At 50.2% G+C, this 19571-nt stretch overlaps 1 protein-coding gene across 1 annotated transcript in view; it reads right to left on the reverse strand.

The window, feature by feature from the left end:
- Positions 1-4928: 4928 nt before the first annotated feature.
- The window catches only part of LOC115458680 (desumoylating isopeptidase 1-like), a 43336-nt gene continuing 28693 nt past the window's right edge, over positions 4929-19571 (reverse strand). The window contains exon 6 of the mRNA XM_030188508.1: positions 4929-5758. Within this exon, the coding sequence (XP_030044368.1) occupies positions 5665-5758 (94 nt within the window). The 3' untranslated portion in view covers positions 4929-5664. The remainder of the gene's footprint in view (positions 5759-19571) is intronic.

Below are 19571 nucleotides of genomic sequence, written 5' to 3' on the forward strand. Positions count from 1 at the left end.
ATTATCCCCTCACCTTTTATGGAGCCTACACTTGGCTTGCCAGGAGGCATGGGCCGATGAGGTTTGTTTTGGTCCACCCAGGTTGTCACTTAATTCGGAATTGTGACCCCAAATTTGAGAAGCCCTGCTGTACTGTGCATCCACATACAAAATATCAGACTGCATATCCACACTTCCCACTGTAGAGATAATGCATTCAGGTGAAACAGCACTACAGGGAGCTAAAAATGTGTTCACATGAAGCACCATCCTGCAGGGAACACCAAGACTCCCAAGCTGTAGCAGTCTGGGCCATGCCTGCATCTACCCCATGAGTTTCTAACCTCTGATCTGTTCACCATGTAGAGTAGCTGCCTACTGGTTAGAGCAGTGGACTAGGAACCTGGAAAGCTAGGGCTCAAACCCCGTCTCTTCCACTTCCTGCGATGTCTGACAAGTCACATCATCTTTCAATGTCTCAGGGCCAGGACCTGACAATGTACTTGAATTTCTCTGAATTTAATGGACAGACCAGTAGTCAAATCTAAAACCCAAAATGTAAGCATAAAAGCGCTACGCAGCCAGGGCCGTGCCGATGCGGTAAGCGAGGTAAGCGCCGCAGGGGGGCGCCCACCTCTGGAGGGCGCCGCCGCGGTGCTTACCCTCGCCCCGCGCCGCAAAGGCCTTTAAATCTTTTACCTGGGTCGCAGCAGCGTCAGTGAAAGCGCTGCCGACCAGCAAGGGCGGGGCGGTCCGCCCCGAGTGTCATCAGAAAGGGGGGTGCCGCCGCTCCCGCTGCTCTTCTTCCTGGCAGCCCCTCCCCCGCACCAACCCTTTAAAAATAAATTGCCGACGCGAATAGCGAGCGCAGCACCTCGTGTGCAAGTAAAAGAAGCGGATCCGATCATCTCATTGGGCCTTCCCTCACTGTCCCGCCCTCCTCTGACGCAACTTCCTATTTCCTCTAGGGCGGGACAGTGAAGGAAGGCCCAATGAGATGATCGGATCCGCTTCTTTTACTTGCACACGAGGTGCTGTGCTCCCTATCGCGTCGGCAATTTATTTTTAAAGACCGGGTGGCAGGGAGAAGACGAGGCAGGGTGAGGGTGGGGGACAGATGGGGTGAAGGTGGGGGGAACTCGGATAGCAGAAGGGACTGGGTGGGAGACAGATGGGGTGAGGGGGACTCGGATGGGCAGAAGGGACTGGGTGGGAGACAGATGGGGTGAGGGGGACTCGGATGGGCAGAAGGGACTGGGTGGGAGACAGATGGGGTGAGGGTGGGGGGCACATGGATAGCAGAAGGGACTGGGTGGGAGACAGATGGGGTGAGGGGGACTCAGATGGGCAGAAGGGACTGGGTGGGAGACAGATGGGGTGAGGGTGGGGGGCACTTGGATAGCAGAAGGGACTGGGTGGGAGACAGGTGAGGGGGACTCGGATGGGCAGAAGGGACTGGGTGGGAGACAGGGTGAGGGTGGTGGGCACTTGGATAGCAGAAGGGACTGGGTGGGAGCCAGATGGGGTGAGGGGGACTCGGATGGGCAGAAGGGACTGGGTGGGAGACAGATGGGGTGAGGATGGGGGGGGGCACATGGATAGCAGAAGGGACTGGGTGGGAGACAGATGGGGTGAGGGGGACTCGGATGGGCAGAAGGGACTGGGTGGGAGACAGATGGGGTGAGGGTGGGGGCACTTGGATAGCAGAAGGGACTGGGTGGGAGCCAGATGGGGTGAGGGGGACTCGGATGGGCAGAAGGGACTGGGTGGGAGACAGATGGGGTGAGGGTGGGGGGGCACATGGATAGCAGAAGGGACTGGGTGGGAGACAGATGGGGTGAGGGGGACTCGGATGGGCAGAAGGGACTGGGTGGGAGACAGGGTGAGGGTGGGGGGCACTTGGATAGCAGAAGGGACTGGGTGGGAGCCAGATGGGGTGAGGGGGACTCGGATGGGCAGAAGGGACTGGGTGGGAGACAGATGGGGTGAGGGTGGGGGGGCACATGGATAGCAGAAGGGACTGGGTGGGAGACAAATGGGGTGAGGGTGGGGGCACTTGGATAGCAGAAGGGACTGGGTGGGAGACAGATGGGGTGAGGGGGACTCGGATGGGCAGAAGGGACTGGGTAGGAGACAGATGGGGTGAGGGTGGGGGCACTTGGATAGCAGAAGGGACTGGGTGGGAGACAGATGGGGTGAGGGGGACTCGGATGGGCAGAAGGGACTGGGTGGGAGACAGATGGGGTGAGGGGGACTTGGATGGGCAGAAGGGACTGGGTGGGAGACAGATGGGAGAAGGGGCATGGATCTGGAACTGGGGTCTGAAAAGTGAGCAGGAGGGAGAATGGGGTCATGCCTGGGGCAGGGGTGGATGGGAGAATCAATGGATCTGGAACTAGGGGCAGCCGCAGGTGGGAACTGGGAGCTGAAAAGAGGGGGCATTGAGAGAGGGGGGATAGATCCTGGATGGAATGGGGAGTGAGAGGGAGGGCAGACCCTGAATGGATGGGAGGGGGAAAGAGAGAGGGCAAATGGTGAATCGAAGGAGCAGAGAGAAAGTGCAGACAGTGGATAGAAGGGAGTGAAAGAGCAGACAGTGGATGGAAGGGGCAGAGATAGAGGGCAAATGCTGGAGGGAAAGGAGAGAGAGAGGGCAGATGGTGGATGGAAGGGGGAGAGAGAGATGGCAGACTGGGGCAGATGGTGGATGGAAGGGGCAGAAATAGAGGGCAGATGTGGATGGAAGGCACATTAGAGAGGGCAGACACTGGATGGCAGAGAGAGAGCGAAGACAGATGCTGGATGGAAGGAAGAAGGTGAAAAGAAGATGAGGAAAGCAGAAACCAAAGACAACAAACTGTAAATATATATTTTTATTATTTTGCTTTAGGATATAGTATTTTAGCTGTGTTAATAAATGTTTATAAATAGAACATGTAAATAAGGTAATCTTTTTATTGGACTAATTTTAATACATTTTGACTTAACTTTCAGAGAACAAAACCCCCTTCCTCAGATCAGGATAGGATACTGTAACAGCACTATACTGTATTGACCTGAGGAAGGAGATTTTGGCCTCTGGAAGTTAAATGTATTAGTCCAATAAAATGGTATTATTTTATTTTCTGTATTTGTTTTATTTCTATTTGTTAATTTGTAAAGTGGTGATTGGTATTTGTTAGTTTTTTCAAATTTACATCTGCTGTCTTTATATTTTGCACAGTACTAGGAGACATTTTTTGTTTCTTTGGCGTTGCATTGTATGCAGAGTCTGGCATCGGGGGTTCAGTTTAATTTTTGTCTAAATAGAAAGTTTATGATTACTTATTCTATAGTGGATTAGGGTGTATCTGTGTTTGTGAAAAAGACATGGCTTTCAGTTGGCATTGACTGTGCAGGATCGACGATCTGTACTATTCTGTCTGGTTTTACAATAGGTGAATTGATGTTCTAGTGCTCACTGTAGTGCTTAAGATGCTTTCCTTTTCCTTGTGTGACTCATAGAAACGACTGCTTATGGTATGGTAAAATTGCTCTATAGGTCGTGTTTTGTATTCTCGGTATGCCTAGTACTGGATTTGGGGGGGGGGGGTGTTAAAAAAAATGACCGGCCCCAGGTGTCAACTACCCCAGCTACGCCACTGCTGCCGACGTCTCCCTTCCCTTGCACTCGTTGGTTCCCTCAGTGTCCCGCCTTCTTCTGACGTCAGAAGAAGGCGGACACTGAGGGAACCAAGAGCGCAAAGGGAAGGGAGACGTCGGCAGCGCTCCGCTTTCACTGACGCTGCTGCGACCGGAAGTAAAAGATTTAAAGGCCCCAGGGCGCGGAGGGAAGGGCAGAGAGGCATGGATGGGAGGGCAGAGAGGCATCGATGGGAGGGCAGGGCCCAGGGAGAGGACAAATTGCTGGAAGGGGAGGGGAGAGAGGATTGCTGGCTATGGATGGAGGAGGGAAGGGCAGAGAGGGACAAGGATGGACATGGGGGCCCAGGGAGAGGACAAATTGCTGGAAATGGAGGGGAGGGGAGAGAGGAGGATTGCTGCCTATGGATGGAGGAGGGAAGGGCAGAGAGGGACAAGAATGGACATGGATGGGAGGGCAGGACCCAGGGAGAGAGGAGAAATTGCTGGAAATGGATATAGAGCAAGAAATGAAGAAGAAAGGAGAAAAGTAAAGAAATAAATGGAAAGGAAGCCCTGGAAATGGAGTTAAGAGGACAGATAGCAGCAGAATCAGATACTGGACCAGCATGATTGAAAAAAGAAAGTCACCAGACAACAAAGGTAGAAAAAAAATCATTTTATTTTCATTTTAGCATTTGGAATATGTCCACTTTGAGAATTTACATCTGCTATCTTATTTTGCAATGTATACCAATTTGTTTCTAAGAATATTGCTGACAATTCCTTTCAGTGTGGCAAGTGGTGAGCGATCATTTTCACGGGGGGGGGGGGGGGGGGGGCGCCAATTGATAGTCTGCAGGGGGGCGCCAGAGACCCTAGGCACGGCCCTGTACGCAGCACAGGGGTCATCCAAGATGCCCATGTGATACATACTACACAGGTTATAAATTATGTTATACAGCAATAATATACACTGTACTAAACAGAGAGAAATACTGCCATGTTAAATCTGATGTCATACTGTCCCATCCTAACAATACAATGCTGCACATTTCATAGTGGTACAAGAACAGACACTACTGTAAATCTCAAACCACTGTAGTACATCAGATGTAGACCCTCTCCTCCCAGTAATCCCACTTGATGTCCCATTAGGGAGTTCACTAGGTCTTACAGCATGAGGTTCTTCAGAAGCAGGGAATGCTGTGAGGAGGTGCCATTACTGCAAATCCCCCTTCCCCCAACCAAAGCCCAATTTAACAGTGATGTGAAGGCTGCCAGGCTTGCAAATCTGTCTGAAGTTTTTCAGTCATTTACTCTAACAATTTAGTTTAAACTGCTGCGAGGAGGGTCTTTACTGTTAAATATATTAGTGACTTGAGGGTCCAAGTAGAGATCCTGGTTAAAAGAAATGCTAAATACTGCAAGTTGGGGTGGAGGATTTTGCTGGTGATCACTCTGCTGGTGGATTTAGACAGTAATAGCACAGCCCTATTGCTCCCCCCCCTCCAACATTCCATTTACCTGAAAAGTGCACTGTACCACAGCTCTTTCTGCAAAAGTGGGTGAAAAGGAAGGGAGTGGCCACCCCTTGCTAAGCCAAGAAAGCAATGCCACACACACATCTCCACAGATGTACCACCTCACCTCACCTAACAGAACCCACAAAAGGGGCTGGGCTGGAAATTAAAGGAGGCAGAAGAACAGAAGCCAAGAGGGGCAATGACAGAAAAAGTGCAGGGAAACAGGGACTTCAGAAAAAGTGAACTTTTGCTCACAGATTTCCTCTAGCCATCAGAGTGAGGAGAATGCACTTCCATTTCCCTCTCCCAAACACATTGCAATCAATGCACTGGCTGTCTGCTGCCCAGCTTTCACCCAGAAGAGTCCTTGGTTGGGCAGGCACAGGGCAGGGTCCCTCTTAAATTTTAAAGCTGATTTTTATATGCAGCCAAATATCCCACTTCCCCTCCACCTCAATTAAAAATGTTAGGCCCCATGAGAAGAAAACAGAAACTGTGCATCATGTTATAAAGAGGTGATGATCGATCCCTGCGGCTGTTAACTCTGGGCATTGTGCCTGTTGAAGGTATTCCCCCCAGGGGGCTGGATCTGTACAGAGTCCAGCAGGGGCCGCAATGCTTGTCCAAAAGGCCTGTAAGAGAGAAAGAGAAGAGTTAACTGATAGTTGAAGGTGCAGATGGCTGGCTAATCCTATCATCCAGTGTATGGATAGAGGGGATGTGGATCTGATTGTGGGGACCGATTCACTAGAATTACTCAGCCCCAGGCAGATATGAAAAAAAGGTTCTTCTATGATTTCTTCCATTGCCTAGTCGTCCTGCCTGTGGTTCTGGGCAGGGATTCTCAAACCCATGTGCATAAACTCTTGGGGGTATGCTTGCAGACCTAGACATTTTCCTTGCTGTGGAAACCCAGAAATCCACTGCCTGCTTAACCTGCAGGAGGGAGGGAGGCAGCTTGTGCAGCATATAGGAGGAGCCATTTCACGCCTTCCCCACTTCCTTTCCCATGCTCCACTGGTTGACTGAGCTTCCCCCCCCCCCCCCCCACCCCCAATCTCCTCCAAAAGGAGACAGAAGAGGGAATAAAGTTCTTTTTAAAAATTTCCCTCTGAGGGATATGTATTGTGGACAGAGGAGGTGGGGCAGAAAGAAGGAAGTTGGGGGGGAAGGCAAATTGTAAGAGAGAAGGGATGGAGAGAAGAGAAGTGGCTTGTGATAAGACAGAGAGCAGTTGACTTGACTGCTTATGAGAATTTCAAGAGTAAGGGGTGTGAAGGCGCCAAGGTGGCACACAGCTCAGTGGGAAAGAGTGCTGCACCTGGATACCAGTGCAACACTACCCCTGACAAAATGATTCAGGAAATGTTTCCAAAAATGGGGGTGATCACAGCAGTAAAAGGCAATTATATGTAGTTGATGGGAGAACCAAGGACGGATGTGGTAGAGCTGGGACAGCTTTGAGGACATGGAGGGATGAATGGTCAAGCATACAGAGGAACTGAGCACTACAGACTTCATGCTGAAGGACTTCAACAAGGCAGAGTCACCTATCTGAAAGGGTGGAGGGGTTAGAAAGTAGAACGATGCATAATAATCTACAAATAAGAGTAGTCCTGGAGATGGACACCTACTCAACTGCAAAGATGTGGCAATAAGGATCTGTGAGGCTGCTGGCATCAGAGCATCCAGTGATGGATGTGGAGATTAAGTTGGAGAGGGCCTACTGGGCTATACTGTTGGCGCAAAAAGCACTTAAGAGCAGATTGAGGACAAGGAGACAAACCAGAAAGTGAAGAGAGGGAGCAGAAATAACTGAATCAAGTAAAATAGACTGGGGGAGAGATTTTGAGTGATCAAGAAGGAGCAAAGAACTCTGGGTGAAGTAGGGATGGATGGTAGGAGGAATGCTGTGTAGGGGGTGCGATAGCTATTAAATAGGGTATTTGAGGGACTGGAAGGTTGTAATGCAGGAAGGTGGGTATAGGTGCAGAAAGAGTATGTGTTAAAGAGGTACACTGGAGACAGGGATGTGGAGGAGGAACAGGGAAGGTGCAGGGGACTGACACGGGACAAACTCATGCCCTATTTTGATGCTACTGAGTATCAGGCTTCTGAGGTCTACCTACTTGCCAGAACCACTCTGCCACATATAAAACTCCATATTTGTCTGCTCTAGCTAAAAGAGAATATTTATTGCATATTTTTGTTACAGGGAGACGCCCCCCCCCCCCCCCCCATTGCCTAGTTTCCAAAATAGTAGAATACATGCTGGGCCTGACACTAAAAGACATAGCAAGGTATGGCCAAGATGGCTGGGCTTTGCTGAGAGCCAAAGATGTTTTCATCTGTTATAAACAATTATCTTTCTCTATTTCTGCATTTTTCTGATTGGCTAGAGAAACCATCCATCTCCTGGAAAGCCAAGTATGACTGCTATTGCAAGAGTTTATTTATTGGAACTTTTCATCAGGATGTTCACTGTAACAACTCTATCTTAGGTTGCCTGCAACAAGCTCTGGAGGGACTCTTAAGACTGACACCAGCACCAAAAGAAGTGAACAGTCTCGGGAGTGCAGAGCTGGTGTTTGTGACCTGTCTTGCTCCAGAATTACCCAGGAGAGAGCGCTTAGGAGGGCCCGTGCCTGTCTTCTACAACTACTGTTAATTGTTACCTACCTCCTGTAATTATCTTCTGTTATCTACCTTTATGCTGAGACTCCTGATTTATGAACTTGAGTATCTATCTATTTTCTGGAATTCCCATCCGCTGCTGATAAAAGATAAGTATAATCTACCTTCTCAGGGTGCCTGAGTGGAAACGATTGCTAACTAGACATGAGGAATGCAAAGAACTGTAAGCTGTGGCACTTTCTATTTGTCTGTGGCCCCACCAGAGCAGATCACAGACCACTGTCAACCCAGTCAGGCAGTCAATTAAGTTTACCCAGTCAGTCAACTGAGTCAACCCATTAAATTGAGCCATGACTCAACCAAGTCACCGTGTCAGCCAGTCAACAGTCTGACTGACTGGTTGGCTCACAGCCTCACTCCCTGACTGACTGACTTTCACATGCACACTTTTAATCAAGGATATAAGCTTATCCTGGTGCAAGAGTTCTTAACCCAGTCCTCAGGATATGCTAAGCCAGTCTGGTTTTCAAGATATCCAAAATGAATATGCATCAAATATGCATCAGATAAATTTGCATGCACTACATCTCATCAATATTCATTGTAGGTATCCTGAAAACCTAACAGTCTAGATATGTCCCTAGGACTGGGTTGAGAGGCCCTGTGCTTCTGGAATCCTCTCCAATGGAATGACCCATCACCTGGTCAGATCACAGCCCAGTCAAGGTACAAGTTGAAATTATGTAATATGTAATTATGTAGTCTGTTATATTTTTGGAAATTGAATGAAAGCCTACTGGAAAATTGGGGTGGGGCCAGTAAGAGGATGGCTGAGGATGATATAGTACTATCCAATTAATTACAATGGGATGGTAAGCCCAGCTGGCCTTTGGGAGAGACTGTGAAAGCTTATACCTGGGGAACCCTTGTTTCAAGTGCAGCAAATCAGGACAAGGAGAAAATGTGTAGGGAAAAACAAGTTAGGCAGCAAATAAAGGAGATGGAGAAATTACATCTTACCTGATAATTTTCTTTCCTTTAGTCCTTCCAGACCAGTCCAGACTAATGGTTATGTCCATCCACCAGCAGGAGACAGAGAAAATAGTTCCAAGTAATTTGCCCCTTAAGGGTATCACACAGCCTGGAATGTTCAGTATTTTGAATAGCTAAGCAATGGTGCTCTAGACATCTATAATGAAAAACACAGAAAATCGTCAGTCATGGAAGCGACCCATTCACAGCTGTAAAATACTGAGCGGTTCCCACTCAACCGAGCTACAGGTAGACCACTGAGAGAGAAGATGCTGCCTGGCTCAACTCATATTCGACTGACATCCAGATATTCCACTGAGTCAGGAGGTATGGTCCAAGTTATAACCTGGCGCGTGAGTCATCCATAACTGATGTAGGAAAATATAAACCAGCTAGGAGATGTAACTTGAGCTCAAGAGAATAAGTACACGCTACTGACATGCAGATAGCGCACTGAATCCAGAGATGTGATCTAAAAGGGAATGACATGGAAAATGGAAGAATACCCTTCATGGACAACCCGAAAACCTAACAAAACAGAGAGGGAAGGGCTAAAGGAAAGAAAATTATCAGGTAAGAATTTCTCCTTCATTTTCATCATACCAGACCAGTCTAGACTAATGGGATGTAGCAAAACAGTCTCCCAAGGCGGGTACTCCAGAAAAGAAAATGAAAAGGAGCCAATGAGGCCCTAGAAGATCACAGACGGCAAACATGTCAAGCCAGACGCTCTGGAAGAGTACTAAAGATGCCCAGTAATACTGGAGAACTATGACCCTCAGTGTGTCAATAGGATGACTGGGAACAAATATGGAAGGCTCACTTGGGCTAGGTCAAAAAAAGTAACACAGAAGTAACACAGCTGCAGCCAATTGCCAAGCCTACCCATACTGCAAATACAGCCAGCTGTAGGATGTTAAAACCCCAGAGCCCCCAGAATAAGAACAAGGGGAAGGGTTGGAAGAATCTCTACCCAACAGACCCAAGGGTATATGAGCTCCAATTAACATCCCTTGAGGATGCCAGTTATCAGCACTAAGCAGGAGAGAAATCCAAAGTCAAATTCTCAAAACAGCAATGCCCTCGCACACAAGGCCACAGGGCAGAAGAGTCTGTTGGGTTCAACACCAGGAAACAGACTTCCGTAACATAGAAAGCAGATAGAATCGTGGCCAACCTAGGGCTATCAAATATCAAATGAGGGAACCAAACAATTAACTATGGCTAGGCTATGTCACACACTCTGAGAAGGAACAAAGGTGTGCCTCAGAAAGAGCCATACTGCTTAGACAGCCAAAGGCTTGAGTCACAACAACAGTGACAGAGATGCGCCTACTGTAAGATATGCAGCTGAGGTGTACTGCTAAAGCTGAAACCCACAAGCAGAGATGAAGCAATGCCACATATTCAGAGATAAACAAATGGGACCACACACCAAGACAGAGGCTTGGTCTACCTAAGGAGATATAGCTGTAAAGCCCCATGTTGAGATGGGACTGGCTCTGCAGAGTACAAGGAGCCATACACCAAGTTCAGAGACGCACTAGGAAGTCTCACTCAAAGACGGTATTGCGTGGTACCTGCCGAGATGGCGCAGAGTTCCAGTCTCAGAGATGGAGCCATGCCCAACCTCCAGAGCTGAATTCTGTGTACAGAGAGAATAATCACTGGAAAGAGCTATGCTTAGAACAAGACCAGACCAGAGACTGAGCTCTATAGGTAGAGATGGGCTGTGCGCCAAACCCAGAGCAGGTAAAATGTACACACATCAGATGATTGCATGCCAGAGATCCAGATCCCAGTCATACTACTACTACTATTTAGCATTTCTATAGCACTACAAGGCGTACGCAGCGCTGCACAAACATAGAAGAAAGACAGTCCCTGCTCAAAGAGCTTACAATCTAATAGACAAAAAATAAACTAAGCAAATCAAATCAATTAATGTGTACAGGAAGGAGGAGAGGAGGGTAGGTGGAGGCGAGTGGTTACGAGTCAATAAATTATTAATAATTAATAAATTAATAAAACCTAAACATCCAGAGATGGGTCAGATCCCCACACCTAAGGAAAGATGTACGAGCTACATTCAGAGAAAAAAAAAAAGAATGTGCTGCACATGCCAAGATGCAGCTCTGCTGTACCCAGAGAAGGAACCATGGACTACCAGCTGGGCAAACACAGGTAAAATACTGAGAGAGGAACTGTGCTCCCTAACAAAAAAAAAAAAAAGGGGGGAAGTGTGTTATACACCTAGAGATGGATTGCCCCTACTTCCAGAAGAGAAGTCACTTTTGATATCCTGCGACAGGGTCGCATGCAGAGACAGGGCCACATTATCCAGAGAAGGTAAAGAGGCTGCCAGTACCACTCAGTCAACGAGGGAGATGGGAATACAGAGTCCAAGCAGCTAGTATTCCCTCGTAGCACAAAGGGCCATGGACACCGGAAGGAGGCACCAAGAATTTGCCTTGAGGCTTCCAATAGGGAGATATTCTACAGTAATATGGATGTGGTATCAAAAAATCCCAAAGGCTGTTGCCCTAATACAACCAAGAAAGGCATCCCAGTGCAACCCTACAGACTGCTGACCAACATAGCACAAAGGCCAGTGCCACATATAAGCCATACATCTGCGGTCTGAAACAGGCCAAGTGACTGCTGACATCCGCTAGGAATGGAGTCGCTCTCCCCAAAGAGGAAGCAGAGAGGCGCAAGACATACAAGGAGGCTGACACTTGATAGTGATGGTAGGAGTACACAAGGGGGCCACCGGAATGTCTGACACCAGAAAGTAACCACTAGTAGCCTAAAAGGAAGCTGCAACCTCGCAGTCTACCACTGTGGATATGGAAATTGCCACTCCTCAGCAGACAGGGTACCTGGCTGCATGCAGCAAAGAAGGACACCATGTCAACAGAGCACATAAAAAGGGAACTGTCTCTCTGCCCAGAACAGAAAAATCTTTCTGCCCCTATTCAGCAGAAAAGAGATAACAGCTACCCCACAGAAAATACTGAAGCTGGAACTGAACAGAAGATAAAACTGCTGCGCTGTACAGCAGCTAGAGTGCTGCATCTGAGTAAATGAGGGAGCTGAGACTATGTAGCCAGAATCATACATTCTAACATAGTCTAATATGAAGTATTCCTGCACTGAGTCTTTAAGAATAAGGTAGTACCAAAACACATATCAGAGCCAGTGGAAAAATACATTTTTCATGCCCATGCCCAACACCAAAGGCTATGAGACCAGGGAACTGGTGTTGCCATAGCAAAGAGAAAGAGAATTGAAAACGCTGAGCTGGGAAATAAGTGAATAAATAAATCCCAACTGAAGGCAGCGAAACTGCAGAACCGAAGAGATTTGAAACCGGAAACTAAATTCACTGGGGAGAAGCTGGAAGCACAGCTGAGACACCTCTTTAACTGCCATAACAACAATACTCTGCTCCAAAAGACTCATTTGATTTTTTTCTTTTTTTAAACAAACAGCTAGGCTCAAATTAATCCATTTGTCAGAAAAGAATCCAACTCCTGAAAGAAAGGGGGGAAAACCCCCCCACACTGTAAGAGTGAAAGCCAAAAAACCTGAAAAGGAGCCGCTGGCAGGAAAAGGAGAAACAGCTCTGCTGAACAAATTTGCTGCTCCCAAACTACCATTCCACTTAAACTATCAAGAACAGTATTCCCCTATATTGGTAAAGGGTTCAGCATGAAATTTTCTTGTTGTTCACCAACAGAAAGTACCATACACCTGACAGAACTCAAACCACAGAAATCTAATTTTCACATGAAAAAGAAGAAAAAAAAAAAGGAGACTCATTTTCAACGAAGAGACTCATATACTGCAAAATAAAGTCAGCTTACCTGATGAGCAGATGATCAAAGGCAAATGCAGGTGCTAGAGGCCATTAGTGCTGGACTAGCACCTGCGCTTGCTTTCGTCCCAGGATCAGAGCAGGCGAGTGTGTTATTACACTTTGACCTATTTTCTCTTCCGCTGGTGGATGGACATAACACATCAGTGTGGACTGGTTTGGTATGGATGAAAAGGATGGACGATTTACAAAAGAAATTTCTAGGAAGGAACTAGATAGAATGAGAGCAGAATTACATGAAGTTAAAGTAGTCCAGGTCATATGTTGCCTGGACCTACCTAAAAAGCGTTTTATTTCGAAGAGAACAAAGCTAGTATGATATTGGCTACTAAGCTGCATGGCAAAAAGCTAAATTCATTGGTATTGAGGATCAAGAAGGAACCTGAGGAGCTTTGACAAGACCAGTAGGGGACTAGAAAGCGAATGCTACATACCTGTAGAAGGTATTCTCCGAGGACAGCAGGCTGATTGTTCTCACTGATGGGTTGACGTCCTCGGCAGCCCCCTCCATCGGAAACTTTACTAGCAAAGGCCTTTGCTAGTCCTCGCGCGCCCCTGCGCACCGCGCATGCGCGGCCGTCTTCCCGCCCGAAACCGGCTCGAGCCGGCCAGTCCAGTATGTAGCAAGACAATACCAGAGAAGACACAACTCCAAAGGGGAGGCGGGCGGGTTTGTGAGAACAATCAGCCTGCTGTCCTCGGAGAATACCTTCTACAGGTATGTAGCATTCGCTTTCTCCGAGGACAAGCAGGCTGCTTGTTCTCACTGATGGGGTATCCCTAGCCCCCAGGCTCACTCAAAACAACAACCATGGTCAATTGGGCCTCGCAACGGCGAGGACATAACTGAGATTGACCTAAAAAATTTACCAACTAACTGAGAGTGCAGCCTGGAACAGAACAAACAGGGCCCTCGGGGGGTGGAGTTGGATCCTAAAGCCCAAACAGGTTCTGAAGAACTGACTGCCCGAACCGACTGTCGCGTCGGGTATCCTGCTGCAGGCAGTAATGAGATGTGAATGTGTGGACAGATGACCACGTCGCAGCTTTGCAAATTTCCTCCATGGTGGCTGACTTCAAGTGGGCTACCGACGCAGCCATGGCTCTAACATTATGAGCCGTGACGTGACCCTCAAGAGCCAGCCCAGCCTGGTCATAAGTGAAGGAAATGCAATCTGCTAGCCAATTGGATATGGTGCGTTTCCCTACAGCCACTCCCCTCCTATTGGGATCAAAAGAAACAAACAATTGGGCGGACTGTCTGTGGGGCTGTGTCCGCTCCAGATAGAAGGCCAATGCTCTTTTGCAGTCCAATGTGTGCAGCTGACGTTCAGCAGGGCAGGAATGAGGACGGGGAAAGAAAGTTGGCAAGACAATTGACTGGTTCAGATGGAACTCCGACACGACTTTTGGCAGAAACTTAGGGTGAGTGCGGAGGACTACTCTGTTATGATGAAATTTGGTGTAAGGGGCCTGGGCTACCAGGGCCTGAAGCTCACTGACTCTACGAGCTGAAGTAACTGCCACCAAGAAAATGACCTTCCAGGTCAAGTACTTCAGATGGCAGGAATTCAGTGGCTCAAAGGGAGGTTTCATCAGCTGGGTGAGAACGACATTGAGATCCCATGACACTGTAGGAGGCTTGACAGGGGGCTTTGACAAAAGCAAACCTCTCATGAAGCGAACAACTAAAGGCTGTCCTGAGATCGGCTTACCTTCTACACGGTAATGGTATGCACTGATCGCACTAAGGTGAACCCTTACAGAGTTGGTCTTGAGACCAGACTCAGACAAGTGCAGAAGGTATTCAAGCAGGGTCTGTGTAGGACAAGAACGAGGATCTAGGGCCTTGCTGTCACACCAGACGGCAAACCTCCTCCATTGAAAGAAGTAACTCCTCTTAGTGGAATCTTTCCTGGAAGCAAGCAAGATGCGGGAGACACCCTCTGACAGACCCAAGGAGGCAAAGTCTACGCCCTCAACATCCAGGCCGTGAGAGCCAGGGACTGGAGGTTGGGATGCAGAAGCGCCCCTTCGTCCTGTGTGATGAGGGTCGGAAAACACTCCAATCTCCACGGTTCTTCGGAGGACAACTCCAGAAGAAGAGGGAACCAGATCTGACGCAGCCAAAAGGGAGCAATCAGAATCATGGTGCCTCGGTCTTGCTTGAGTTTCAACAAAGTCTTCCCCACCAGAGGTATGGGAGGATAAGCATACAGCAGACCCTCCCCCCAGTCCAGGAGGAAGGCATCCGATGCCAGTCTGCCGTGGGCCTGAAGCCTGGAACAGAACTGAGGGACTTTGTGGTTCACTCGAGATGCGAAGAGATCCACCAAGGGGGTGCCCCACACCTGGAAGATCTGTCGCACTACTTTGGAACTGAGCGACCACTCGTGAGGTTGCATGATCCTGCTCAATCTGTCGGCCAGACTGTTGTTTACGCCTGCCAGATATGTGGCTTGGAGGACCATGCCGTGATGGCGAGCCCAGAGCCACATGCTGACGGCTTCCTGACACAGGGGGCGAGAACCGGTGCCCCCCTGCTTGTTGACGTAGTACATGGCAACCTGGTTGTCTGTCTGAATTTGGATAATTTGTTGGGACAGCCGATCTCTGAAAGCCTTCAGAGCGTTCCAGATCGCTCGCAACTCCAGAAGATTGATCTGTAGATCGCGTTCCTGGAGGGACCACAGTCCTTGGGTGTGAAGCCCATCGACATGAGCTCCCCATCCCAGGAGAGACGCATCCGTGGTCAGCACTTTTTGTGGCTGAGGAATTTGGAAAGGACGTCCCAGAGTCAAATTGGACCAAATCGTCCACCAATACAGGGATTTGAGAAAACTCGTGGACAGGTGGATCACGTCTTCTAGACCCCCAGCAGCCTGATACCACTGGGAGGCTAGGGTCCATTGAGCAGATCTCATGTGAAGGCGGGCCATGGGAGTCACATGAACTGTGGAAGCCATGTGGCCCAGCAATCTCAACATCTGCCGAGCTGTGATCTGCTGGGACGCTCGCACCCGCGAGACGAGGGACAACAAGTTGCTGGCCCTGGCCTCTGGAAGATAGGCACGAGCCGTCCGAGAATCCAGCAGAGCTCCTATGAATTCGAGTTTCTGCACTGGGAGAAGATGGGACTTTGGGTAATTTATCACAAACCCCAGTAGCTCCAGGAGGCGAATAGTCATCTGCATGGACTGCAGGGCTCCTGCCTCGGATGTGTTCTTCACCAGCCAATCGTCGAGATATGGGAACACGTGCACCCCCAGCCTGCGAAGTGCCGCTGCTACCACAGCCAGGCACTTTGTGAACACCCTGGGCGCAGAGGCAAGCCCAAAGGGTAGCACACAGTACTGGAAGTGGCGTGTGCCCAACTGGAATCGCAGATACTGTCTGTGAGCTGGCAGTATCGGGATGTGTGTGTAGGCATCCTTCAAGTCCAGAGAGCATAGCCAATCGTTTTGCTGAATCATGGGGAGAAGGGTGCCCAGGGAAAGCATCCTGAACTTTTCTTTTACGAGATATTTGTTCAGGGCCCTTAGGTCTAGGATGGGACGCATCCCCCCTGTTTTCTTTTCCACAAGGAAGTACCTGGAATAGAATCCCAGCCCTTCTTGCCCGGATGGCACGGGCTCGACCGCATTGGCGCTGAGAAGAGCGGAGAGTTCCTCTGCAAGTACCTGCTTGTGCTGGAAGCTGTAAGACTGAGCTCCCGGTGGGCAATTTGGAGGTTTCGAAACCAAATTGAGGGTGTATCCTTGCCGGACTATTTGAAGAACCCACTGGTCGGAGGTTATGAGAGGCCACCTTTGGTGAAAAGCTTTCAACCTCCCCCCGACTGGTAGGTCGCCCGGCACTGATACTTGTACTGCGGCTATGCTCTGCTGGAGCCAGTCAAAAGCTCGCCCCTTGCTTTTGCTGGGGAGCCGCGGGGCCTTGCTGAGGCGCACGCTGCTGACGAGAGCGAGCGCGCTGGGGCTTAGCCTGGGCCGCAGGCTGTCGGGAAGGAGGATTGTACCTACGCTTACCAGAAGCATAGGGAGCAGTCTTCCTTCCCCCGAAAAATCTTCTACCTGTAGAGGTAGATGCTGAAGGCTGCCGGCGGGAGCACTTGTCGAATGCGGTGTCCCGCTGGTGGAGATGCTCTACCACCTGTTCGACTTTTTCTCCAAAAATGTTGTCCGCACGGCAAGACGAGTCCGCAATCCGCTGCTGGAGTCTATTCTCCAGGTCGGCAGCACGCAGCCATGAGAGCCTGCGCATCACCACACCTTGAGCAGCGGCCCTGGATGCAACATCAAAAGTGTCATACACTCCTCTGGCCAGGAATTTTCTGCACGCCTTCAGCTGCCTGACCACCTCCTGAAAAGGCTTGGCTTGCTCAGGGGGAAGAGCATCAACCAAGCCCGCCAACTGCCGTACATTGTTCCGCATGTGTATGCTCGTGTAGAGCTGGTAAGACTGGATCTTGGTCACGAGCATAGAAGAATGGTAGGCCTTCCTCCCAAAGGAGTCTAAGGTTCTAGGGTCTTTGCCCGGGGGCGCCGAAGCATGCTCCCTAGAACTCTTAGCCTTCTTTAGGGCCAAATCCACAACTCCAGAGTCGTGAGGCAACTGAGTGCGCATCAGCTCTGGGTCCCCATGGATCCGGTACTGGGACTCAATTTTTGGGGGGATGTGGGGATTACTTAATGGTTTTGTCCAGGTCGCCAGCAATGTCTTTTTTAGGACATGATGCATGGGTACTGTGGACGCTTCCTTAGGTGGAGAAGGATAGTCCAGGAGCTCAAACATTTCAGTCCTGGGCTCGTCCTCCACAACCACCGGGAAGGGGATGGCCGTAGACATCTCCCGGACAAAGGAAGCGAAAGACAGACTCTCGGGAGGAGAAAGCTGCCTTTCAGGAGAGGGAGTGGGATCAGAAGGAAGACCCTCAGACTCCTCGTCAGAGAAATATCTGGGGTCTTCCTCTTCCTCCCACGAGGCCTCACCCTCGGTGTCAGACACAAGTTCGCGAACCTGTGTCTGCAACCTCGCCCTGCTCGACTCAGTGGAACCACGTCCACGACGGGGGCGTCGAGAGGTAGACTCCCTCGCCGGCATCGGCGAAGCTCCCTCCGCCGACGTAGTTGGGGAGCCTTCCTGGGAGGTGGCCGCAGTCGGCACCGCACGCGGTACCGACGTCGGGGACCTTAACCTGGGTGATGGGCCAGCCGGTGCCACGCTCGACGGCACCGGAGGCGCAAGCACCTCCGGTACCGGAGGGGTAGGGCGCAACAGCTCCCCCAGAATCTCTGGGAGAACGGCCCGGAGGCTCTCGTTTAGAGCGGCTGCAGAGAAAGGCTGAGAGGTCGATGCAGGCGTCGACGTCAGAACCTGTTCCGGGCAAGGAGGCTGTTCCGGGCTGTCCAGAGTGGAGCGCATCGACACCTCCTGAACAGAGGGTGAGCGGTCCTCTCGGTGCCGATGCCTGCTGGGTGCCGAATCCCTCGGCGACCCAGAGCTCTCGGTGCCGACGCGGGGAGGAGACCGGTGTCGATGCTTCTTCGACTTCTTCCGAAGCATGTCACCGGAGCTCCCCGGCACCGACGAGGAGGACGTAGAATCCATCCGTCGCTTCCTCGGGGCCGAGACCGAAGAGGGTCGATCTCGGGGGGGCTGTACCGCAGGAGCCCTCAGGGTAGGAGACCCACCCGAAGGCTCACCGCCACCAGCAGGGGAATGGACAGCCCTCACCTGCACTCCTGACGATGCACCTCCGTCCGACGACATCAGCAGACGAAGTCTCGGTACCACCGACGTCGATACAGTCGCCCGATGCCTCGGCGCCGATGCAGAGGTCCGATGCCTCGATGCAGTCGATGAAGTGGCAGCCAAGGAAGATGGTCCGGACGCTGACGACGTCGATGCACTCGATGCCTCCGGTGCCGATGTCGACGAAGAGCCCGAGAACAAAACATTCCACTGGGCTAATCTCGCTACCTGAGTCCGCCTTTGTAAAAGTGAACACAGACTGCAGTTCTGAGGGCGGTGCTGGGCCCCTAGACACTGAAGGCACGCAGAGTGCCTATCAGTGAGCGAGATTACCCGGGCGCACTGGGTGCACTTCTTGAAGCCGCTGGAAGGCTTCGATGTCATGGGCGGAAAAATCACGCCGGCGAAATCAAAAGCCGAAATGGCGAAAATGTAGCACCAAAATTTAGAGGGAGAAAAATCTCGACCGAGGCCAAAAAGAGGCCTACCCCGACAACGAAAGAAAACTTACGGGGTGAAAACTAAGAAATACGGGAAGGGCAGAAAACCCGAAAGGGTCTTCCGGAACACTTCCGGAGCGCTTCCCGAACTTTTTTGAAAAGAATCACAGAAAAAACACGTCGAAACGGACGCGCGAGGTCGACTCTCCGGGGCACGAACGGCGTAACATGACCGTACCGAGCGCGAACGAAAGAAGACTGGCCGGCTCGAGCCGGTTTCGGGCGGGAAGACGGCCGCGCATGCGCGGTGCGCAGGGGCGCGCGAGGACTAGCAAAGGCCTTTGCTAGTAAAGTTTCCGATGGAGGGGGCTGCCGAGGACGTCAACCCATCAGTGAGAACAAGCAGCCTGCTTGTCCTCGGAGAAAATATATATATATATTTTTTGTAGAAGTTTTTTGAAATGGACAGAGGTGTATTATATGTGGACTGATGTCCCTAGATTAAATATTAAAAGCCCAACACCTTGCTGTAGCTCTGAATTTCCTGGACTAAGACTAGGTGTAGGTGGGCAACAGTGAACAGGCATCCGGGCCTGACTCTTCCAGTCTTAGCTGAGGAAATTCAGACCTACGGCAGGGTGTTGGGCTTTAATATTTATCTAGGAACTGAGAAGCTTGGGTACAGGATGAGGAAATATCACTTAG

This window comes from Microcaecilia unicolor, unplaced genomic scaffold, assembly GCF_901765095.1.
Source record: "Microcaecilia unicolor unplaced genomic scaffold, aMicUni1.1, whole genome shotgun sequence".
Classification (NCBI taxonomy): Eukaryota; Metazoa; Chordata; class Amphibia; order Gymnophiona; family Siphonopidae; genus Microcaecilia; species Microcaecilia unicolor.